This window comes from Cavia porcellus, unplaced genomic scaffold (assembly GCF_034190915.1).
Source record: "Cavia porcellus strain 051 isolate PalLab524CR breed Dunkin Hartley unplaced genomic scaffold, mCavPor4.1 scaffold_28, whole genome shotgun sequence".
NCBI classification, from domain to species: Eukaryota; Metazoa; Chordata; class Mammalia; order Rodentia; family Caviidae; genus Cavia; species Cavia porcellus.
The window spans coordinates 35,008,598-35,033,636 of NW_026947511.1; the positions used below are offsets into that span (position 1 = coordinate 35,008,598).

At 52.3% G+C, this 25,039-nt stretch overlaps 1 protein-coding gene across 12 annotated transcripts in view; it reads right to left on the bottom strand.

Moving 5' to 3' along the window:
• Positions 1–295: 295 nt before the first annotated feature.
• Positions 296–25,039, bottom strand: part of Dlg5 (discs large MAGUK scaffold protein 5) — a 108,079-nt gene continuing 83,335 nt past the window's right edge. For 9 of the 12 annotated variants that reach the window (XM_063238747.1, XM_063238745.1, XM_063238743.1 and 6 more), the window contains 18 exons: positions 24,318–24,441; positions 23,799–23,943; positions 22,899–23,011; positions 22,342–22,431; positions 21,918–22,068; positions 19,256–19,333; positions 18,496–18,658; positions 18,266–18,399; positions 17,518–17,664; positions 15,143–15,323; positions 14,448–14,596; positions 13,611–13,781; positions 12,356–12,552; positions 4,620–4,763; positions 4,270–4,397; positions 3,630–3,739; positions 3,104–3,213; positions 296–1,966 (listed from right to left, as the gene is read on the bottom strand). In XM_063238747.1, coding sequence (XP_063094817.1) covers positions 1,863–1,966; positions 3,104–3,213; positions 3,630–3,739; positions 4,270–4,397; positions 4,620–4,763; positions 12,356–12,552; positions 13,611–13,781; positions 14,448–14,596; positions 15,143–15,323; positions 17,518–17,664; positions 18,266–18,399; positions 18,496–18,658; positions 19,256–19,333; positions 21,918–22,068; positions 22,342–22,431; positions 22,899–23,011; positions 23,799–23,943; positions 24,318–24,441 — 2,439 coding nt within the window. In that variant the 3' untranslated portion in view covers positions 296–1,862. The remainder of the gene's footprint in view (positions 1,967–3,103; positions 3,214–3,629; positions 3,740–4,269; positions 4,398–4,619; positions 4,764–12,355; positions 12,553–13,610; positions 13,782–14,447; positions 14,597–15,142; positions 15,324–17,517; positions 17,665–18,265; positions 18,400–18,495; positions 18,659–19,255; positions 19,334–21,917; positions 22,069–22,341; positions 22,432–22,898; positions 23,012–23,798; positions 23,944–24,317; positions 24,442–25,039) is intronic. The other 3 variants (XM_063238749.1, XM_023566707.2, XM_063238750.1) reach the window with 2 other exon arrangements.

The window sequence follows — 25,039 nt, forward strand, 5'->3', positions numbered from 1 at the left end:
AGACCTTAGCCCAGACCCTGCATAGGGACATCTGGGGTCAGCTCACCCCTCTTGGCATTTCATTCTCAGCCCATCGGGCATCCTGACCATGAGGGCCACTTGGCCTCAACTACCACCCAACACAAGCACTGGAAGGTAGACAGACAGAAGGATGGGCAGACAGAAGGGTGGAACAGAGTGAGAGGTGCATATGGCTGGGAACGGGCCAATCCAGCCACATCCTGCTGCTGGGACTGCTACGGAGAAGCTGTACCTTCCCAGCTCAGGGATAAAGGAAAGTCAAGAGACTGGGAAATTACAGAAATTGACCTTTATTTGTTGTACTAAAGTCTTTAACTTCTGATACAAAGTAACAATTTAGTACAGAACACCCCAGGCTGTCAGATCCGTACCGCCCGCATCCCCGTTCAGCCCGCCCCGGGGTGCGCAGGCCCAGCTAGAGGCGCTCTGCAGCCTCTCGAAGCTGGCTGAGCTAGAAAACTTGTACCTGTAAAACAGAGGACAGCATTGAGGACCAAAACTTGTCTCTTTTTTTGAACAGCTGTGCAAGAAAATATATCCCTTTTTAAAAAAATGTCAGTAATGGCTAAACTACAATCTAGTGTCTAAAATTACAAAGAATAAAATGAAATCAAAGATTTCTTGCTAGTAAAATGAAACGTTAGGAACAGTATTAAAATATAGGTCCTACCCCAATGACACACGGAGCCTGGTACAGTACCTATTCACGGGACAGAGTTGAAGGGGGAACCACATCAGATCTCTGGCCAGACATGTCTGGCATCAGAAGTGCAAAAAGAAAAAGAAGAAAGAAAAAACAGAAGAAACCCAACACCGACTGAAGACATCCTCACTGGGTCAGGTTCATGCCTTGAGCGCAGTAACAAAGATCAACAAGATATCCTGGGTTTGCTTTTTAGATTCTCAATAGTGACAACACTAACCACTATACTTTTCCTAAAAATGCTCATTTCAAAGTCTGAAACACGAATGTTTCCTATCGGAAAGAACGGATGTACCTGCTGTGCTGTACCAAGGGTAGGGATCACCCTGCTAACAGCACCAAGGAAGGCTGTGGGGACTCCCTGGACCCAAGGGCAGCCAAGGAAACCCACCTGCCTGGATCCCACTGTGTCACCGAGCACCCACTAAGCCCTGTGGACCAGACACCAGACAGATGCTTGACTATGAACGCAGCTGGAGAAGAAACAAGAGGCCACGGGAGGCAGCAGGGCAAGGCCGAGGGGCGAAGCTGTGAGAACCAAAGCTGCCCTCCTTGGCGGGTGCAGGAGCGAAACACTGCCACCAGTGCATCGGCCTCACCAAGGCCCTGGCTCTGCCACCACCAGCGATCTGAGCACCTGCGGGGGAGAGGTCCTTCCAGAGGAGGTGCCACTGAGGAGCAGACAGTCTGCCGAAGCTCTGGTCCCACCAACGAGAACTTTCTGAAGCAAGGCACCCACCACGGGGTTCCAGGGTCATTTTGCTGAAGACAGGAACAGAAGCAACACCAAAGAAACAGGGTGACAGGGGCAGGGGCTGGGCCCCGACAACGTGGGAGCCATTCAAGTAAACATAAACAACCAAATACTTAGAAAAGGCTTGTAAACTTGTGATCTGAAGGTTTTCTGTGCAGCATCTGACCGGCTGGCTACAGGATGGTGGGTGTTAGACCCCTCCCATCAAGTTTTATGTTTTGCTTTATTTTGTCTCAAAGTCCAGGTGCGAGAAGCAGTGTGCCGGCCTGGCACTCTTGTCATCAAGGAGGTGCTCTTGCAGCCCCAGCTCCAGACCCTTCCTCCTGTGCGTCCTGTGTTCAGTATCCAGAAGAGTGAGCCAGGCTCCCCACCAGCAGGCTCCTCCTAGATGGAGCTGGCCGGGATCCACAGGGCTTTGCTCTGTTCTTGATTGACAATTGCCAAGATCTGAGTGCAAATGCTCGACAGGGGTCCTCCCTGGACAACCGCTGCAAAAGAGCCCCCAAACACACACAGCCAGTCAGCTCCAAGGATGCCCTCACTGTGAGGCAAATAAATACAGCTTGCACTCTGCTGTACCCCTGTCCACTCTGAGCTGCTCAGCATTCTGCCATTCCCAGCCGACTCTCCCATCAGTAGGATGCCAGACCACAAGAGAAGAAAAACTGCCCGTGGGGAGTTGGTCCCTCCCTGGTAACCTGTCCCAATGGCTGCCTGGCTTGCCTGGCCAGGTCATAACAGCAGAACTCACAGGAAACAAGGAGATCTAAGGAGCCCAGTGCACAAGGCCTGAGGACAGTGCCAAGAGGTTGCAAACACTGCGCTCAGGCTACACTAAGTGTGCTGGGCAGAACAAAAGACCTCCTACTCCTGCAACAAGGTGCATTCAGAAAGCAACAGTGTGTAGAGACTGCTCTAAACACAGGAGGGTATAATTTAATGTCTGGTGACTCTAATAAAAACAGTTTCTAAATGTCATTGTTTTAGGCCTTGTTAATGGTTTTGGTTAAAATCGTGGGCTGGGAAAATTGGGAATGACAACATACATGAGACCAAGCTGGGTCCCTGAGAGGGCCGCCCACGGGAAGCACTGCACTAGGTCACAAAATCTTGCAAAATGGGCCTCAAATCCCTGTCCTCCCCTCTGGGACAACACCAACCTCCTACAGATGACCATGCCCAAGAGGTTGGAAGCCAGAGGGTGAAGTGACAGCAGTGGGCTGGAGCCAGGCTACCAAGGGTTTGCTTTATTCTGTTGACCAGAGATGACCAGAGTGCAGCTGTTCCTCCCCCAATCACACAGCAAAACCAGCCTGTTCCGGGGGGTTGTGGGGACAGATGCCTGCACTGCCAGCCCCCAGGGGCCTCTCGGGTTACCACTGTGTCAGCGGACACTGCACTAGGTTGTGTGGCACTGGTGCTGGGACATTCCTGCCCCTGCATGTGTGAGCACTGGGACAGCCAGGCCATACCATGACTTGAGGTGAGTCTATGGAAGGCCCGATGCCAACCTGGCTAACATGTCACCTGTAGCGCAAGATGGGCTGCCACCTGCTCTAGGACAGCATCTGTGGAAGCCCCTACACCCCTACCCCTGCCCCTGCCCCTACCCAGCCCACACTCACCTGTGAAGTACTTGCTATACTCCTGCTCGATTTTCTGAGCTGTCTCAAACTGCTCTTTGGAATGTCTCTGAGTTACCTTGTCCCTCAGGTAGACAGGGTCTCTCTGCTCCCTGTTGGGACAGCGGGGAATCAGGCTGAGCCTTGCACCTCCCCCATAGATGTCTGTCCCATAAAGAACAGCTCCAGGCTCCGAGCTGAGTTCCAGGAACCCAGCATGGTCACAGAGAGCAGACACCATTGGCCTCAGCACAGGCAAAGGCCAAATGGGGTCTTCAGTGACACGGCCAAGAGAGAGGCCCAGGTACCCAGCTGCTCTGGCCTTCACAGAGCACACTGAGAGGAAGAGGCCGCCAAAGGGGTGACTGAGTGTCGAGGGGAGTGGGTAAGGGGCACTGTGCAGGCAAAGACTGTCTCTGAAGACAGGTCAGGAACAAGGGAGAAGGGTCGTCTTTCCCAGCCGTATTTCACCTACTGGGAGATGACAGGACCCTGGTGCCCACCCCACCCCACAAGGCCCGGTACCCACTTGATCTGCTTGGCGCTCTTGTAGTGGATGAAGATGACGATGGGGTAGATGTGCATATGGTGCAGCCGCTCGACGGCGTGCGGGGCGATGTCCAGGAGACAGTGCCGGTTCTGGGAGACGGGCAGGACACAGGTAAGTGCTGCAGGGCAGGTGAGGGGGGCTTCTCTTCTACCTCCAGGGGACCCCTCGCCTCCCACAGCTCTGCTTCCTTGCACAGACACACAAGCAGGTAGCAGCAGGCCTTTGAGCCCCTGTCCTGGGACACCCCACCACACATAGAGCCTAAGGAGCTTGCTCAGCCTCGGGCTCCTGGGGGTCTGCTTCCCCAGCACGCCCTGTGTGCTCAGCAAATGGGTCCTGGGACATCAAAAACATCTGGAGTAACCCAAGAGGACTTCAGTGGGTGCACCCAGAGGCCCCACCCCGGGATGCCCCAGCCCCAAAGCCCTGCTCAGGCCGCCCTCCAGAAGGAGGTAAGCATCGCGTGCACTCTTGCCAGGGACACACTGGTTGGTTATGAAGCAGGAACACACAGGACAAGAAGAGCTGGCCCAGAAGTGGGTGAGCTGGCCCAACTGAGTTCACGGAATGCAGAGGACCATGGCACAGGGCCCGGCCTGTGGGGTAAAGCCATGGGCACCTTTTCTGTGATCTCCTTTATCGAAGCCACTGTGGTCACATCAAAATGGCCGCTCCTCCGCTTGAAGTCCACAAACAGGCAGTCCTTGACGCCCCGCTCAATGGCCTGCTGGGAGGCCTTCATCACCTCTGCGAGACACAGAGCCAGTGTCACCAGGGGCAGGCAGTCATCAGAGCCCCATGACCTCCTCTCTCCGGCAGACAGGACCAGAGGGCCCAGGCAAGTTGGACCCAAGACAACAGGGCTCTATGATATCCCCCAGTCTGCCCCATGCCACATACTGTGCATGGCCAGGGAGCCAGGTGGACAGGGCCAGGCACAAGACAGGGGGCATGTGAGACATTCCTTACCAAGCGGGCACCTGCAGAACTTGCCGGGTGCCTCATTCACCAGCATCTCCTTCACCACGTCTAGTAGGGGCCCCAGGATCAGGACAGGCCGCAGAGAGGTGCAGTCCACCTTCTGGACCCGCTGGTAGGCCAGGCTCACTGAGTCTGAGGGAAAGAGCACAACAGTGTCACAGCCCCAGCCTGTGTTCTGTGACCTCACTCACCTCTTCACCCTAAAAATCCACAGCCATGGAGGGAGACAGGCTCGCCTCCTTTGCCTGGGACCCTCATAGCTTTAGCACCAAAATCCCCACATCCCAGGCACAGCAGGTCAGCCACTAACAGAGTCTGAGGCAAGCACAGCCCCTTTCCCTGAGCACCCTGGCACTGCCCAGTCACCTCAGTGCCTCTCCTGCTCCAGTCCTCTCCCAGGCCCCAGACCTGCTGTACCACCCCAGCTCCCCTTTTCCTCCACTCACTAGGAATGAGGCCTCCCCCGCAGACAGGTGTGGTCACGTGATACAGATGTGCCTGGGTGACAAAAGGTGAGGCCCCACCTGTGGGCCACAACAGCCAGGATGGAAACAGCTGACCACAAGTGGGACAGCCCTTAGGGAATGGCAGAGCCACGAGATACAAGGAACTCAGGTGCCTAGATGGCGCCCTGTCCCAGACACCTCACTTGTGCATGGCAGAGAAATGAGCCATCAGGCTGTGGCTGCTGCTACTCAACCCTAATCTAAGCGACCAAACCAATATCCTAGCTGATACCTGTAGTCAACCTGCCTCCCACCAAGCACACAAAAAGTCCTTGCAGGAGGAAATGGACTAAAAATCAGTGAGCACAGTCTGCACTGGCTGGCATCAGAAATACTCCCTGCCACTCAAAAGCTCATACACTGTCATGGGGCCATAGGCCAGCAGCACCAACCATTCAGGTGCCAGACAGGGGCTGCCAGACAAGACCAGGCAGCAGAACAGGAGAGTCCAGTGGGCAGGGGAGCCCCTTGAGGCTGGAAGATGGGACACAGAAAACTGGGCAGGCCCCAGAAGAGTCTGCACAACTCTCCAAGCCAAACTAGAAGAAGAGGTGCACACGAGGCACACACGCTGTGGGCAGAACCAGAGAAGCAAGCAAATAGTCTCCCCTGCCCTCGCCACACCTGCTTTATGTGTCTTTTAAGACATTGTTATCCGTGTGCCATACCACCTGGCCTTCTAGACAGTACTTCGGAGGTGTGGGCCAGTTTATCTATTGTTTAAAAAAAAGAAGAAAGGCATGGGTGTCCATTTACCACCTTGGAAGTTGCAAGGATTCCTGTGTCTCTTCTTTCATGAGTGTGTGTGTAACCCGTATTTCTGTAGTACTGGGAATTGAATGCTGGGCTTTTATACTGGGCTACAACCCCAGCGACAACCCCACCCCCATGGCCTCATGAAGTTGTGAAGTCACCCAGGCTGGGTTCGAACTGGCGATCCTCTTTCTTCAGATTCCCACAGTGCTAGATTACAGCATCACCACACACAATTTTGTTTTCCTTAAAACTTAGAGCCTCATGCATGAAGCTTACATACTCTGGATACCCGTTTCGATTGATCCCTGCCCTGCTGGCCTCTTCAGAGGTAACCACTACTGTGAACTGGAAACTATTCTTACAGCTTGGCTATTTGCTAGAAGAAACTAGAAATTACACTGTGTGTGCATCCAACACCAATGATGTGATCCTGGGAATGCACTGCAATTCCCTCAGATCTTGGCTGCTTGCTGAATGCCTCCAACTGCTTCCTGCCACTGTCCTGTTCCTAAGGTGACCCACACGGGACACCTGTACCCAGGCAGAGGGCGGCTGCCCAGAGATGGGGGCCAGCGAGAGTTTTCAGGACTGCCCAATGCGCACAGGACCAAAGTGGAAGGACAGCCAGGACCCAAGTAGCCCCAATTCCAGGGGCCAGGGAGGGCAAAGCACTAGCGAGTCTGACGACATTTGCAGCCATTTGCTAAATTCCTAAGCTGTGAGAAGCAAAAGGTTGAATGCCTAAGAGAGTCACTAAAACAGAGAGCAGAGTGTTCTGCAGCATCCTGCACCCAAGAGAAAATCTGGGGGTGCAGGTGCCAGGCACTTTCAGCTGGGACCCCAGGGCCAGCCCAAGGACCAGGGTAAGCCAGCATCTGCACAAAGCTGCAGGCTAAGCTGCAGTCTGCCTGCCCTGGCATGGACCTGGATGGCCTGCCACCCGTGCTGGCTCCAGAGGACAGGGCCAGGCTTTTCTGGAGGACAGTGACATCACTGAGAGCCTTGACATTTCCTGTACGTGAACCCTGACATTTCAGTCAACGACTTCCCGCATTCTCAGCAGCAGAAACAAGAAGAGCAAAGATGACAGAGATGATCAGACATGACAGCGACTAAATGCAATCTTTACAAATGCATTTAAGTAAACAGCCAATGTGGAGAACTAAAGTCTATTAAAAGGCATCAAACTGAAACTCTCAAACCATAATGCAGTTCCTGAAATTACACACACAGAGAATAGGAGAGAAGAGTGGAATAATAAACAGGAAAAGGGGCACCAGAAAGTAGCCAGGTAAAGGCGGAAAGCAGGAAGAAGTCATGTGGGAGACATATGACATCAGTGACCCAGTCCAAGAACTTGGATGCACGAGAAGTGAGGAGAGCACAGAGGCGGTTTTAAGGAAGTGATGGCCAAGGGTTTGTTTGTGATGTCAGAAGTGCAGAAAGCCTAAGTGGGATTAACGCCAAGAGGATCACATCTGGGCCACAAGGCTCGGCTGACTTCTGAGGATCCCAGCGATGCTACAACAGCAGAGGTCAGGCTTGTTTCAGTCCCACACTGACCAAACGATTTCTAAATTTCCGGACCTGTGACTGTCACTAACAAGCAGCAGTAACAGAGGAGGGGCTCATCTGGAGTACTCTGGGGTCCCTAACCCCAACCACATGTGTCGAGAAGAATCCCAAGACAAGCATGCATAGAGGAGGAGAAGATGTGGACACAGGTTTCAGGGTATCAGTCTGTTCTCCCTTGGAGCTTCTGGGGGACGTGGCCCTGTGGACACCTGGATGCCAGCCCAGGAGCACTACTACTTTGAGTTCAGGCTTCCTGAAAAGAACAAGAAGATAGAAGTGCAGAGTTTTAGGCCACATGGTTTGTGGTAATTTATATGGATGCCCAAGAAAACTAGTAAGTCATGAGAGCCAGAGACGTTTTTAAAATGCTTCAATAAAAGGAGGAGCTGGACATGATGGCACAGATCTGTAATCACAGCACTCTGAAGGCTGAGGCAGGGAGATTGCACGTTCAATCCTAGCATGGCCTATGTAGTAACTTAGTGAGGCCCTCTCTCAAAACAAAAAATGCAAAAGGCGGGGGTGGTAGCTCACTGCTAAGAATCCAGGTTCAATCCCCAGTATTCAGGCCGGAAAAAGGGGAAGAGTATGCCCTCAGTGGAAAGTTCCACATTCATGGATTTGACTAACTGCAGATCAAAAATACTTGGGGGAAAAACCCTGCCCCATGCTAAACATGTATGGGAGTTTTTCTTGTAATTGTGTAGTCTAACAACTCTTTACCTGGAATTAGGTATTACAGTAACCCAGAGATGATTTGAAGGTGTATAGGAGGCCACAGTGCACACTGGGCAAGAGGAAGACCCCCCAGAAGCTCCCAGCACAGCATGGCTGTGCTTCGGGCTGTACAAACAGGCGCTTTGGAACCTGTCTCCCAGGCAGGTGGTGCACAGACACCACGAACTGAAACAGCCTGCTGTAGACTGAGCCTACAAGGCAGTGAAGACAGTGCCATTTCCCCAGTGGTGGGCCATGGCAGTAAGACCACCCCACCCTCTCCTCTGAATCACCCTCCCACGGGAATCCCAGAACTCTCACCCAGGACCCCACCCCCACGGTTTCCTGGCTTTCCTCCCCCAGGGCCTCCAGAGACCCCAATGGTTCCTGCACCAATGAGCACAATGGCCCCTGCTCCAGCTGTCTGGGTTCTCACTGTGTGTATAGCTGGAAAGTATTTGGGAGCAAGAAAGAGTGATCTAGGTTTAAAGACTAAATAATGAAAACCGTGGTCCTATGGCTGCAAGAAAGCCTCGGACATGCTCATACAACAGCTCTTAGCTAAAAGTGGTTTGATTCTGAGCTGAGAGTGGGTTCTGAGTATAAGGAGCCTGAATCCAGCCTCCACGCATTCAGGCAACTATGTGACCTGCACACTGGAGAGAATACGGAGGTGAGGAAGAAGCTACATTAACTGAGTTTGCTCAAAGGTTATAGCTCATTGTCCCCCTCAGAGCATTTCACACGATTGTCTCCATGGTATCTGATGAAGAAGCAGAAGTTTTTATAGTGCAAATGTGGACATTACTGATACATGAAACAGAAGCTGAGAAAATTTGTCTTGTGAAATAAAACTCTTTTATACTCAGGTTTTCATTTCAAATATTGTATTTTTTATATTTTAAAGAACTCTGAATTTTTCTTTGTCTTCAAGGACACTTGTGAGGCCTGTAATTTTTTTTAATGTATAAAGTGTAAATTTTATCCAGGTGTGGTATGTGCACCTGTAACCCTAGCACTCAAGAGGCTGAGGCAGGAGTATGCTACAAGTTCAGGGTCATCCTGGGCTACACAGTGAGTTCAAAGCCAGTGTGAACTTCATATCAAAACCTTGTTTCAAAAAAAAAGTGATTTTTTTTTTGGTCCTCTACTTGGTTAGTGATTTATGTCCTCCCTTGGTTGTAAAGCCATCTAAATCCTTGGTTCTCGTCATACTCACAAAATACTGACTACTGGTATGTTTTATAAACTGCAGCTACTGTACACAGCCTGATAACAATCTTACTCAGCTGACTTGTTCCTTATTTTTTTTTGAGACAAGATCTCACTATATAGTTCAGGTTGGCCTTAAGCTACGTATCCCAGGCTGGCCTTGAACTCACAACAATCCTATCTTGGCCTCCCAAGTGCTAGAATTACAGGTGTGTGCCACCACACCTGGTCCTTATAAATAGTAAAATGGCCCCCCAACAAAGGAAAGTGTACAGGAGGATGTATGCAGGTTATATGCCAATACTGTGCCATTTAATAGAAGGGACTTGAATATCCACAGTGGTATCTTTGAGGGGGGTCCTGGTAGCACCCTCCCAGGACCCAAAGCAAGAGTCTAATGACCATGTGAAGTTCTTCACCTTGCAAAGATGTCCAAAAACAATGGTACCAACAAACGTGGATTACAAGAAATACTACAGGAACTGCTCAACAGGAAGAAAACAAAACCAGAAAAGAACTAAAGGAAGAGGCAAAGAGCAACAGAAAGGGTAAAGGAAAGGAAGAGCCGGCATGCAAACTGTACGCTGTCCTGGGATTAAAATAAATGTGCAGTTAAAACGGTAATGGTAAACTGGGAAGGCGGGACATGGAGGCAGTGTAGTCCAGTGTTTTAGAATTACTAGGAAGCAGTCGAAACAATGACATACGTTGTCGGCAATCAAAGATGTTGTGGGAACTACTAAAACCGCCAGCGAATTCAACTTTAAAAATAACTGAAAATTAATCATTTAGGAGGAGTAAAAATAATTGATTAATCCAAACAAAAGCATAAGAGGTAAAGAAACATAAAACAGGCAGGACAAACAAAAAACAAACAGACGATAAATGTACATTACATTCACGGAACATATGATTTCACAAGAGTGTCGAGGGTGGGTTCAGCAGATGCAAATTCCTTGCACTGCTCACATGTCTAAAAATGCATATGCAGCCAGGCGTGATTGTACACAGCCGTAACCTCAGCGCTCAGGAGGCTAAGGCAGAAGGATCAGTTTGAGGCTAGCCTGAGCTACTTAGTGAGCTTGAGATCAGCCTAAACTACACAGCAAGACCCTGTCTCAAAAAAACAAAAATAGATAAGTATATAAAAAATAAAAATGTATGTGTGTTTTGCTGTATAGTTTGATAACAATTTTTAAAAGACAAGAATGCTACAGTGGATTAAAAAAAAAAATCTACATGCTGCTGGTAAATAATAAAGCACAGTGAAATGTACAGGAAAAGAACCATACAAACATCAACCAAAAGAAAACTAGTGTGGAAATAACACCATCACACAAAACAGACTTCCAGGCAGGAATCACGGCTAGAGACCCAGGATGTTTCTCAGTAAGATTCGCTGGGAAGCTGTGACCATCTAACAGGCATTGGCACCTAGCAACCACTTCACAATAAACAGTGCAGAAACCCTGAAGAACTGAAAGAAGAATGGACAGTCAGCTAGTTTTTCAGAGATGCAAACACATCCACAGATGGCGTCCATGGGAGAAAAGAGCCAGGACCCAGGAACCCAAGGCAGAGGCTGAAGGAATGAAGGAGAAAAACAAGAAGACAGAAACCCTGCCTTGACTAACAAGTTAGCAAACTTTTTTTCACAAAGGGTAAAACAGTAAATAAAAATTTTATTTTTGTAGTAGTGCAGTCAAATGCAGACTGTACCCACAGCCTTATGTATGTTAGGCAAGCACCTTACCACCGAGCTACATCATAGCCACCCTTTTAATTTTGGGACAGGGTCTTGCTAAGTTACCCAGCTTGGCCTTGAACTTGTAAGCTTCCTGTCTCTGCCTTGCTGAGATGACAGGCATGTGCCCCAGGCCTGGTTAATATATGAAGCACTGAAGGCCAGAAGGAAAAACTGAGCAAGCTATAATCACCAAAAGGCTAATAGTCTCTTGTTTTCTATCTTGTACTTAAAAATGTAATTCTGTGCTGGGCACGATAGTACATGTCTCTAATTCTAACCATTTAGCAGGGCTGAGGTAGGAAGCTTACAAGTTTGAAGCCAGTCTGGACAACTTAGTGACATGGTGTCTAAACAAATTAATTAATTGATGAATTATTAATTAATTAATCAGGCTGGGAATGTAGCTCAGCTCTCCTAGGTTTAATTCTCAATAATGCTAAAAAACAAGTGAAACTCCAGTTAGCTTTCAGGCTGTACAAAAACAGGCAGCAGGGGTGACTTGCTCCTTTATCTACAGAGTGCCTGTCCTGTCCTAGTGGTGACAGTGAACCATTCACTGTGGTATGGCCCACTCAGCCACTAGGCCTACAGTCTCAATTTTAAATATAAAGAAGGAAGGAGGAGACCAGCAGCCCTACCTTCTGCTGCCCGCTGTCCACATCCTGCCCATCCAATGGGGATATGCTTGGGGACAGATGGTGTACACACACAGGGTCTTGGAAGCTGCATTCACAAGGACCTCTACCTCCCAGACAAATGCACTTCTTCTGCAAGGGCCACGGGCCATGCCCTCATCCTCAACTACGGCCCAGCAACACTCCCAGCTAAAGCATGCTTTTTCACTTTCCGTGCAGATGTGAGCAGCTAAGAAGGTGCAAGTGAAAGTCGCAGGGTGGTGCTCCCAGATAAGCTGTTTAAAGAGGGACACACTTTTGCCTTGCCCCTTCCATCTTCAAGCTGCCTGAAACACAGATGTGATGGCTGGAGCTATAAAGACTGATGGTGGTCATGAAGCTTTGGAGATGGAGGCCATACTGGATGACTGGGAGACTCTGAAGACAGGAAGTAGCACCATTCTGATTTCACAGCCTGGACACCCACCTCCAGTCCAGTGCACAAAAGCCAAGGAACCCTTTGTTTTATTTAGACCCCAGCTGACAAACCAGTGACCTTTCCTGGAGAGCCCACAGGGAAGTGGGCCCAGCACTTGCCTTCGAACAGTGGAATGGAGTCATTGGAAAAGGTATCCAAGGCGAGGAGGTCCTTCCCGTCTTTGGACCCACTGCGTTTGTGTTTGTGTTTCCTGCGAAAGAAGGACCGGCGAGCAGCTGCCGACAGCGTCTTTGCAGCGCCACTGTCGTCTTTGACCTCGGACATGCTGAGCCTCCTGGAGAACTCCTGGTCCATCCTGCAGTCACAGGGAGACAGTGCCAGGAAGGCTATAGGGACCACCCTGCCACCCTCCCGGGCGGGGAAGACAGTGACAGCCAACCAGAAGCCAGGCTCCTGCCACATCCCCTCAGGCTCCTGGCTGGTCCACTGCCCCACAGCTGCAGGAAAAGCTCAGCGCAGCGCAAAAGGGGCTGTGCTTGGTGACTTTACATGTCATTCCTTCCATGGAAAAAGGAAAGGCCACGCACTGCAAGCGTCCACCTCACAGAAACCCACAGCTGGGTACCTCCCCGCTATACAGGTGCACAGGAGGCTGCTGAAGGCCAGGCTGGGGACAGTGAGGGAAATGATGGGCAGGGCATGTGTCATGGTTTGAACACAGCTGCATGTCCCTCAAGGTCTCTCTTTTGGGAGCTTGTCTCCCAAAGTGGTGGTGTTGAGGAACCTTTTAGAGGTATGACCTGGTGGGACACGGTTAGGGATTAATGGAGTTCCCATGGGATCCCAGTGAGTTCCTGCAAGAACAGGTTGTTGTAGAAAGAGCAAGCCTGACCTGGGACACCTTTCCTTTCTGCGCTAGGTTGGCTCTTTCTGAGTTCCTAATATTGTGACACAGCCCAGACCACTCCTTATGACCTTGTGTTTTCACCCTCCAGAGGTTAAAATAAACTTCTGAGAGTTAAATAAACTTTTTTTCTTTATAAATTACCCAGTCTCCGTGATTTTGTTACAGGGATAGAAAATGGACTGACATGGGGCAATGACCAATAGGTAGAGGGTTTCTGAGGTGATGAAAATGCTCTAACATGAACTGGGAAAGGAGACAGCTGCACACATCTGTGAATACACTAAAGACCACTGCATTGTACACTTTGAACACATATAGTATATAAATAACAGGTTGTGCCTCCCACCTTGCTACTGTGCCCCTTGCACAGACACATACTTGGGGAGCTTTCTGGATGAGCCACACAGCAGGGCACACATCCTAGAAGCTGACATGAGCAGTGGAATCAGCCCTCCCCAGCGCAGGGGACAGTGGCCCTGGACCTTGCAGAGGTGGAGGCTGCTTACACGTATTTGCTGGGGATCTGCCCGCGCTGCATCTTGTGGGCGCTCTCGTCCAGCTGCCACGCCATCCAGCACCCAAATGCGCCCTGGGGCAGGGTGTTGTCCACGTAGAGGATGTCATCCTTTTTAAAGCTCAGGTCATGCTCCACCTCGCCCTGCCGGTCGTACAGGGCCCTGGAGCAGGGGAACAGAGGGAACTGAGTCAAGAGACTGCCAGCTGCCAAGGACCCGCTGCATGCCTTGCACACAGCTTCCTGAGGCCACTGCTCTGCATTGCACTGTCCCTAGACACCATCGAGGACACGATTCTGTGCAGAGGATGACTCTCAAAGGACAGAGCCCCATACTGTGCAAAGAACTGCTGCGTTTCCTCCCAAGACAGATGCCTCACCCCCTTCAGGGAGCAAGGCTTTCTTGCTAAGGAGCACGGACAGAGCTTCCCCTCTTCACCAGCCTTTCCTGGGTGCCTCCACCCTGGAAATCAAGGTCCTAGTCCCTTAACGGGGGAAACTCTCTAGGATGAAAGCCCGACATGTGCCACTCTGAGGACAGGAAGAGGACTTTATCAGTGCTTTATTGTTCCTGTAGCCTCAGACCTCAGGGAACATGACAGAAGTTCTGAGCTCTCCCAGGAGACACCAGTGCTGGAGCCAGGTACTGCTTCCTGCAGCACCCAAGGGCAGGCACAGCAGCCTCCAAACCCCGCAACATCCTGAACCCTGAAGAGGCAGCCCAAACAGTGAGTGGAAGTAACGGTGGTCACGGCCCCAGCCTGGGGGACAAGTAACGCGGGCTTCCACTCAACAGGACAGCATCTACCCAGAGCCCTGTTGCCAGCACCTGATGTAGAAGCCGTCGCCAGGCAGGCCCTTGATCCTGGCGAAGTCTTCCGGGCGGTGTTGCACCTTCAAGCGGCTGATGTCCCTGGGCTTCAGCATCTCCACGTAGACCTCCTCCACTGTCTTGTTGCGCACATCTAAGTTGCCATACTGCCAGGGACAGCGCCAGGGTCAGAAGGGCGACAGCCAGGGCAGCTCAGGCAAGGGGATGCAGGGACCATACACCAGATCTGGGGGCAGCCCAGTCCCACAGCCCACCCTGCTGAGTTCCAGATTCAGTATCCCAGCTATCAGGGTCCCTGCTGCATGGCTGGCCTGCTTTAACAGCTTCTCCCCAGAAAATGCCTGGTGGGTCCCCCAGCAAGCAGAGGCTGCTGAAGTATGACCTTGCCTCTTGTTTATGAAACTGCATCTTTGCTACAGCCAGCCCCCTCCGGCATGAACCAGGACACCCACAAGAGCAGACAACCACACCCTCCTGCCAGCTTGGGGGTGCCTCCTTCTGGCTGCCAGGCCAGAGCCAGGGCTGCATCCTTGAGTTCTCTCAGTGGCTGACCCTTGCCCTCCCAGATTTACAATAATGAACAACAGCACTGGTGATCACCAAGAGAAGGGCCGTGGCCCTCCATCTCCTGTGTCCCCTGGACAGCATGGGCCCAACAGAAGTGGTCCAGCCTGCTCAGCTACAGAACTCACCTCAAGGATGAGGTCCCCCGGCATGAGGCCATCAGGACCCTTGGCAGGGCTGTCATCCTCCACCTCAGCCACAAACACGCCGTGCAGGTTCCCACCACACAAGTGTACTCCCAGTTCCTGGGACTTTTTGATGAAGACAACACGGGGCTCTGGGGGTTTTTTGTTGGCATCTCCCACAGTCCTTTTTGGAGGAAAACAGAGTTCCCAGTCACATCCGAGAAGGAAGAGGAAGAGGAAGAGGAAGAGGAAGAGGAAGAGGAAGAGGAGAGTAGGAGGATGACAAGAAAGAAGAAAGGGAGAGCAGCTAAAAACGGCACTGGTGGCAAGCCCAGTGGTGTCCTAGCCCAGTGGTGGGGATCCTACAGCACGCGGGCCACTGGTGCCATACAGAGCCTCTCTGTTGGCAGGTGAGCCAAGCTGCCACTGACTGAAATATTTTCCAAATCTAAAAATGCATTTCGAAATTTCTACATTTGCAGATGACCCTACAAGCCATCAGAAAATTTACACAGAATTTTCTAGCATTGTAGCAGCTACAAAGAGAATTTTAGTGACAGATTTTATTGAAGAACTTGATACTTCCTGCTTACACTGTTTAGATTTTGGAAATCTGGAAACGGAGCTATTGAAACTTTCAGAAAACTCTATTTAGAAAAACAAATTCTGCGATGAGCATGCAACAATTGATAAGACAGGGTGTGAAGGATGACAAAAGACAGTACAGTTGAAAGTTCTGGAAAAGAAACCCTTAAAGTGTGGAATGTTCTGCCGTATAATTTTAAGTAGAAGAAAGCTCTTGGGATTGCTTTTCTTCATTTAGATCAGCTTATGCTTGTGTGCAGCTGTTTTCAGTTTTGAATTACAGCAAATCTGATACAAGAAACAGATGACCGGAGTTGCATGCATTGCTCTCAAACTAACAAAGTATGAGCCAAGGTCTGACAAACTGTCAGCATGCACACAACAGCAGACATCACATTAACTGCGCAAAAGCATGCCAAATGGTCCCTGCAGCCCCAGGCCAGGCTGATGCACACCCAGAGTGCAAGAGATCCCCGTCTCCTCCTGCTGCTTCCTCCATGGGTCCTCTGCCCAGGCCTTACTCCTGCTCACCCCAGCTCTCCCCACCTAATGGCTCCTTTCAATTAAAAAGCTGTACCACTGAAAGCTCTGTTATTGTGTCTTTCTTTTAAGACAGAAGATGTCAACACATGAATTGTCTTTGTTTAAATTAAAACCTCAGCATTCACGTTTCATTGCAATGTTGCCACTTGGTGATAAGTAAGTGGGTTTTGTGTTACATTTTGGGTACACGTGCCCTATCTCATCCCTCGGTGTCACAGTCCCCGGATTCAGAGAGCTGCCAATGGTCTCACTGTGGCTTTAGTCCTACCAACTTAGCACACAGGTAGGAGGCTGAGGGGCAGGGAAGTGAAAACAGGACACCAGGTCACGAAGCCAGCTGGGGACTAGGCTGAAACCAACATTTCCAACCTTGCTGTTGCTGCCCTGTCTTGGAAGGTGTCTCTGCCACCCAGACGCACTCTGTGCCTGGCTTCTGCTTTAGGAGCAGTCATATGGCCTCGCCCTCCCACACAGGACAGCTGGTTCAGCAACATCCAGAGTGGCACATGCAGACGGGGCCCGTGCCAACTCGGGACAGCAGCATCCCTATCTAGAACTTCAGAATAGATCAGGAAGGGCAGCTGACAAACTGAGCAAAGGTGCAGACTGGCGAAGGGGACCTCAAGCCAGCCTGTGATTCAAATTCTGCTCCTGGAAGTCCTGATATGGCTAATCCTGCAGAGCCGGCCTCCTTGGATGCTTTCCAGGGAGGTGGCCCCCTGCAGAATGGAGAACAACTGTCATGTCCTGGCCAGGGTGGCCCCCTCCTGGGCTCTCCAGCCCCAGGCCAGGCTGATGCACACCCAGAGCCCATGAGAACCCCGCCTCCTCCTGCTGCTTCCTCCATGGGACCTCTGTGCACTCCTTGCTGCTGTTCACCCGCAGCTCCCCTCACCTCATGGCTCCATAGCAGCCAGCAGCACCCCTCACAGCACTGTGCCTGGCTGTATACATCCTGTCACCTGCCTGAGGACAGCAATGCTGCTGGTGGCCAGAGCTGAGGGACTGTCTGGTGATGACCTGTCTGGTGATGGTGTCTGGGGACAGGATCGGATGAGTAAGAAAAGCACAGGAGAAAGAGGAGAGTGACAAACAAGGAAGAGAGAAAATAAGAAATAGAAGAAGGGAGGAAGGGAAGGAGACCTGGGGTATGGTCTGCAGCCTGGGGTGAGCCTGGCTGCCCAGCATCCAAGGCCCACAGAGATGCATTCTGTGGACAAATGGGAGCCCCACTGCACACGTCTGCTGACCTGGAGCTGGGGGTACTCTGTTTGGCTGGGGGGGTGCCAGGGCCCTCATCTTGTTCCATCAGTGGGTCGATGACAGAGGGATGCTCTGGGGTGGTGGCACCACTGCCCTGGTTAGCGGAGTGAGCTCCAGCAGGGTCCAGATGAGAACTGGGGACAGACGATAGGAGGGGTAAAGAGAAGCACAGAGCCATCCAGAGCCCCTCCCCTGGGATGCCCACCAGCTTGGGCTATATGTGAACAGGGCACTGGTTGTGCCCTGAGCCCTGGAAAGGCAGGCACACCCAGAGCTTGGACTCATGGCATCTGTTTTCAGCTCAAGGATTCTTTTCCCCAGTGTCCAACCCAAGGGACAGGTGAAGTCACTATCCCTTTTCTTTGGTGTCTGCATCCTGTCACCCCTCCTGAGCCGTGGCCCTGCAGGACATGAAGGCCCTTGGATCATTTACCCTATGACCCATACGGCACAAGGGCAGCCCAACAGGTCACCAGTGCGTGCCCATGGAGAGAGCTGACCACTGTGTGAGAATCCCAGGCAAGGCCTCAGCTCCTCACAAGTACAGGCCATGACCATCTGCTTCCACATCCTATTTTGGGAGGAGAGGTCCTTTCCTATATGTCTGTTCCCCCAAAACCCCAGGCTGACTGAGTCCTCTTGCCAGCAGCAGCATCTATAGAATATAGGGTAGCATCTCCCACCGACACACCCTCCCCTCCACCAGCCCAAGGGCCCTGGCTGCCCGGGGCTCACCTGGAGCGGGAGTGGCTACTGAGCTGGTGCATGTGTGGGTTATACTGGGTCAGGATGGTGATGGTGTCACACTGCTGCCCGATGATGAGTCGGGCCTGCTGCTCTGTGGCGCTCCGCAGGTTTATGCCATTGAACTGGGAAGACACCAGGGAAGGCTCAGTGACAGGGCAGGGGCTGGGCTGGGAAGTGCAGGAGGAGGGAAGGAAGGGGAGAGGGCCACTCCCTTTTACCTCAAGTAACTGGTCCCCATACTCAAGGCCAGCCTGGTGGGCGATGCTCCCTGGGGTCACCTTGGAGACATAGATGCCACCCTTCTCCCCGCTCACGATGGAGATGCCCAGTGGCTCTGAGCCCTTCTGCACCTTCACATGACGTGGCTCTTCCACATAAGGCCTGGGGAAAGAGTCAAAGGCTTTGGAACTCAGACCAGAGGGAGGGTGGAGGGGAGTCTGAGGTCAGGCATGCCATCGGGTGCAGAGAGAGCCCCAGAGCCCAGGTGCTCCCAGAATGACCCAGTGAAATGGGGACACGATGAGCTAGCTTGTGTATAAGAAAGGACACACACTCTGGGAACTTCATGCACCACACACAGTGCCCCCGAATGCACAGGAGACACTGAGCCCTAAGACAGAGAATGGCCCATGGAAATGACAAGCACCAACACACATGGGGAAGGACACACAGGTTCATGTATGAGTGGATCTGCTTCCAAACATGCAAACCCCGGAAAGGGCTCATGAGACAACCTTGCAGGGAAAAGATGGCTTCTGGGGTGACACTGGCCCCAGAAGAGATGCTAGAAGATCCCAGTTATGTTTACTGGCTGCATGGAATGACGCAGACCGATCATGGAAATTAAGCTGTTGCAAACCCAAGCCATGAGAGGTAGGGTGCGGGCAGGCACAGAGCAAGGCTGTGACCATGCACTTGCTGTGCACTGCACCCAAGGGCGAGGGGCAGGGGCTCGAGGGAGCCTCATGTTGGGCCAACCTCAGACTCCTCAGTGAGGAGGACCTGGGCCTGGTTGCCATGGGCAGCCTCAGAAGAGATCTGTGGTGGAAGAGACATCTGGATGGCAGGAGGATTAGAAAGGAGAAAAGGAAAACTCAGACGATGACAACTCAGACGCCTGCCACAGACACAGAGCACAGCTGGTGACACTAAGTCTTCCTCAGGGCTAGAATTCACCCTTTCGGACCTACTCCCTCCAGGGCAGAGAAAAAAGTGTCAGAGACTGAGAGAAGGAAGCAAGCCTGGCACCATTCCTCGGGTCCTGTCTGGAGCCCGCAGAGGGATCCACATGGTGAGGGACAGGCAGCATGTTGGGGAGACACCCAAATCACCCACCCTACCCCCGAAGAAGCAGAGGGGCCACAGGTTCAGCAGGCCACAGCTTAGGTACCAAATGAGCCCTACTGCAAGAGCAGAGATGGAAACTGTCCTGTTCTCCCCCACCCTCCCAGATAATCCCAGCTCCCACCCCTTTCCAAGTCTACCGCACCCCTCTAGCTCTGAAGGCTCTGTGGTGGCCTGCCCCCACCCAAGGTCACACCTGCAACTCACCATGCATCACAGCCCCAGGTGGCTTCCAGCTGGGAGAACCCTGACCAGGCAGCCACCCCAATGCCATCCTCACACTCAGCCTAGATGATGGAGGGGAACCCGTCTTTCCACCGTCACCCTTCAGTGGCTCCCCCTTCCTCAGCGACCACACTGTTCCTGCTCCACCTCTAGGCATGCATTCACCCCAACACAGGGACAGGTGACCAAGTCACAACAAAAACCAAGAAGCCACTCAAAATGGCCCCATAAATGGGATTATGGACATGGGAAGGCTCAGAGCACGCCACAGCGTGTAAAGGCACCAGGGAACAACTCCATTTATGGGAACCTGGGCCGTGTTTATGTCTGTGTGCACAGCTGTCTCTATGGAGAACCCAAACACAGGCACAGTGGCAGCCCCTGAGCAGTGGTGCAGGGTGACCTTTACTTTTTAATCTGAAATCTTTTTTGGATGATACGTGAACATTTCCTTGGAACAACAGAACCATTGCGTAAAACATGTGGATAATAAGTAGAACATTACAAATCACTGAACAGACAATGTTCAAGGAGATGCAGTTATGCACATAAAGTGATACAAACGGTAAGCCATGCATTAAAAACGGGTATCACACAATGCTCAAAAGTAAACCGCAGTGGGATCTTCTGTTGGACAGACTGTATTTGACTTTTTTCTTTTCTTTTTCCTACTTTTCCAGCTTTCTTAATTTTCTATAATGGCTCTAAGACAATGAACTTCAAACTCAGGGAAGAAGGGACAACCTTCAGTTAGTGAGCTGCTGCTCAGGGAGGTCACACACATGTAGTTTCCTCTCTAATCACATTGCAAGCGCTGCATGGGCGGGAAGGGCCCACAGTCTCCAGCTCTTTGTGCCTGGTATGGGCTGAGGGAGTCTTTGATCGCACACGACGAGACCCTTTCTATGACAAAGACATGCTTCATTTGGGGAAGGTCTTGATCTCTTGATTAGGGCCAGAGTTGAGGTGAGTACAACCCCTAGCCCCACGCTCCTGAATGTACCACGCAGCAAAGACTCCTGCCCAGGGCCAGGTCCTAGGTTCAGGTACCTTCTGCCCCCCTCAGGTCTCTTGGGTTAGTATCTGTTGACTTCGCTGACTTACAAGTTCCGACTTTCGAAATCTAGAAGGAACCTTTACATATAAATATGGTCTAGTAAGTTCTGTGTTGAGGAAAAAGAAAGCCAGGGACAGTGACCTACATCTACAACCCCAGCTTCATGAGACGCTGAGGCAGGAGACGAGACAAGGCCAACCTGGGCAGCTTAGTAAGAACCTATTTCAAAGAAGGGGGGGGGGGAGGAGCAGGAGAGGGACCTGAGGCATGTACAGTGTACATTAGGGATAGGGTGACAGACTTGGCAGAGGAGATGCCTCTAGACACCAAGCCTGCAATGAACATAAAGCCCACACGCGGATGGGGCTGCATTTAGAACGAAACCACCCAGTGGCTAAGCTGTGTTTCTGCGCTGTACAGACATTTCACTTTCCTATGTGCACTGCATTTCACTGTGAGAAGTTCCAGGTCAGGGAGAAGAACCAGGAATGTAGCTAATAGGGAACAAAAAGGGTTGGAATGAATTCTGATGTTTGTAAGTTAGGCCGGTAGCTAACTGTGTGGCCAGAGTAATTGCTACCCTTGGACCCAGATTCTTCACCGTGACACAGGACTAATCACAGTAACAAAGGGTGATGGCCAGGCCTCCACGGCTTAATACATAGAGCACTGAAACATGGAGCTGGGAAGTATTAAACGGTGCCCTGACCCGGCTGTCACCACATCATGCCTGCCCAGTGGGCCCTGCCCACCCTGCTCCATCCCTGCCACCTATGCATGCCCCACTTCCCTGCTGGGCCAAGCACCTGCATCAAATGCCTCATGGGACATACAAGTAACACCGTGGGGCCAGACACCAAGAGCATGCCAGGTGACCCAAACTGCAGTAGGCAGGCCCTGATCAAATCACAACGGAGCTCCCCCTTCCTGCCACTTCTACCAGCAAGCCAGGCCCCCGCCCTTACCTACTGCCCCATAGATTTGCCCAAGCCACTGATGCCTGAGCTCACTCACCTGTCCTTTCTCCTCTCCCCGTGGGACGTGGGATTGACGGCGATTCTGGGCAATGTGGAAGCTGAGGTCTGGGGCTGGCTGCATGCAGGCAGGGTGTCGATGTTCAGGGGAGACTGTGGAGGAGTGCTGCACTCGGAATGCGACAAGGAACCTGCAGGACAGCAGGGAGCTGCAGCTAGGAGCTGGCATCTGGCTGCGTGCCTGCATGTCCCAACGGCATGGCACAGCACGGCACAGCAAGCTCGGGGTCAGCTGCCCAGCTCCACGCTGCCTTCTGTGCCCATGGCACCAGGCCTGAGGCTGGTCTCGTGCACCTTCACTGACCGGCTGAACAGACCAGCAGACTCAAAGCTGTGCCCGGACACCCCATAAGGGCAAGAGACAGAGCATGGCAAGCAAGAGGGGACTGTCTGGGAGTCCTTACCTCTGTCAGAGCCCATGACTGAGCGGGGGTATCTTGGGGTCAATGGGATCTTGATACGTTCCGCCTTGAACTGCAAGTTACTGGAGGACCCTGTTGTGCCACACGGAGACAGAATGTAAGGCCTCGATCCAACCTCCCCACAGTCACCTGTGCCTGGCAGTTAGGATGGTGACACAAAGCTGTGTCCTGGTGGCTATGCCAAGGGCCAACGTGGGGACAGGCGTGTGACCCCTAGTGTTGGAACCCAGGCTGCTCCAGATCGAGATCACACAAGTCCCATGTCCAGCCCATTGTCTGAGCAGTGACCTAGGGGGCACAGGTCACTCATCTTCTTTCCCAGCACCGAAGAGTCACTGCAAGGACAACATAAGACTCTCCTCTGGGTTTTACCTGCCAAAGTGAAGAGCCATGCAAAACAGCCCAGGGGCAAGGCCGTGGTTCTGAGGGTGGAGGAAGTGACAGTCCCCACCCTTCACCAGACATTGACTCGGCCCCAGAGGGAAGAACCTGCAGGCATCAGGTGCCCACACCCACGCAGGGTCTGACGGCACAGTTACCGAGTCGGGCGCTGGAGGGCAGTGAGTTGGACCCGTGGGAGGCTCTCATTTCAGAGCAGTCGCCGCAGGCCCTGTGGCTCAGGTCCAGGCTCAAGCGTCCCTGGTGCTGGACACTGCAAGAGAACCAGAGGGGTGAGAGGAAGAGCAGGACTGACAGGGCCACTAAGGAGAAACCCAAGGCCGGGTCTCAGCCTGGCTGAGCCAGGAGGCTCAGGAGCCCCCAGAATGCCCCGTCCACTTCTCGGAAGTGACATCTATCCAGGGCCATTCATGTGGGGTGGCAAGGGTCAGAGTCACTTCTACTTCTGCAGCAGAGTTGGGATATGGCTTGCTGGGAAGAATGGACACCATGGGAAAAATGCGCTTTACAACCCAGTGGGCACATGGGGATGAGCAGGGAGGGGCTGGACAGTCACCGAGGGACTGTGTGCCTCAGAACAGTGCTCCTAGGACGCCAGAGGCAGTAGGCAGAGTCCAGAGTCACCATGTAATGCTGGCCTGGGGTCAGGTCCCAATAAGGTTTCTTCTGGATGGGTTATAAGACTGTCTCTTCCCTACTGAAATCCTACTGTTGTGGTGTCAATACTAAACTCAGAATGAAACCTAACTCTATCACGGTTGCAGGTCCTGCAAGGTCTATGACTGATGGCCCTCCCTGCCAAGCTCCCACCCTGATGTACTAGGTGCCCAGGACCCCAGGACCTGGAAGCTCACCCATGAAGTCCTGTGCAGATGGCACGCTAGTGAGCTCAGAGAATTCTAGGGTCCCAGCTGTTCTGCCCACCCCTCCCCAGCTAGCTAAAGAGGCCTCTTGCCCACAGGCCCCCCTGAGTGCTGGGGCTCCCCATCGGGGACTGCTGGATAGCTGGGACACAGAGAAGCATAGGGTGCTTAGCATACCTGGGAGGCAAATTCTGGGGGCCGACATCTCGGGGCACAGGTGGAGAGCTGCAGGGGCCTACCCTGTGGCTGCGTACAGTGTAGACAGGATTCCGCAGGATGGAGCTCACAGTGGTGCTGGGGGTCACATTCCGGGGAACGGTGCCTGGAAATGGGCCAAGTGAAATCAATTACCCCAAAGCACCTGGGCAGCCCTGGATTAATGCAACCCCTCTCTCACCACAGGTCAGCAGCCACTGTCTTTGGTGAAAAGGATCTAGAGGGAGACTATAGAGTTGTAACTGCCAGTTTACTACGTGGCTGTGCTACTTTCCTTTCCCTCCTCTATAGAAAGGGAGAGTTCTCCTGATCCTGCCTGCCACCCACACTGCTGGGGCAGTGGGGGCACTTCGACAGGCTACGATATGGAGCAGATGCTAGACTAACACCCCCGGCAGGGAAGCAACCCTTCCCAGAGGCCAGGCCACCTGGGGCTGGCTCCACACAGTGCCCCCTCCATCCCCCATCCCACCAACTCACCCACAGAAGGTCTGTTGGGGTAGAATGGGGACGTGCCCTGCCGGCTAGAATGCCCCGGTGAGTGAGGCGACCACTCCTGGGTCTCTGGGGACAGCTCTCCACTGGCGGGGACACACTTATGCTCCTGCAAAAGCACAGGCAAGGGCGGCCGCTATAAAGAATGAGCCACTCAGGTCCATCTGCAAACCACCTACTGTCCCCCATTGCAGGAGCTCCTCCCACTCAGGCACAAGACACAGAAGCAGGAAGGAGGTCACTGTTCATTCACATCACTTTGCTCACCCAGAAGGGAGGGGCCTCCCACACAAACCCTTCAGTGGACAATCCCAGAAGACAGCCCTGACCCTTTGTTCTTTTGCTTCCAGAACTCTCGATTAAACCCAGGGCCTAGGCACTGAGCTACATCCCCAGCCTTTTAATTTTTCTTTTGAGACAGGATCTTGCTAAATTGCTAAGCTGGACTTGGTCTTGTGATCCTCCTGCCTCAGTCTCCCAGACTGCCAAGATTACTGGCATGTGCCAGCACCACCAGCTAGACTCTCTTTAATTATAAACACGTTAATCACATAAAACCGTGCAACCTGCAGTACCCACTGTGAGCAGTGTGCGCTGGTGCCTGCCAAGCGTCTTGGCTCCCAGAAATGTCTCCCTCTGGAATCAACGACAGCACACACAGGCCACCAGGTCATTGTCATCAGCTAACACCCTCCTGGGTGCCACCC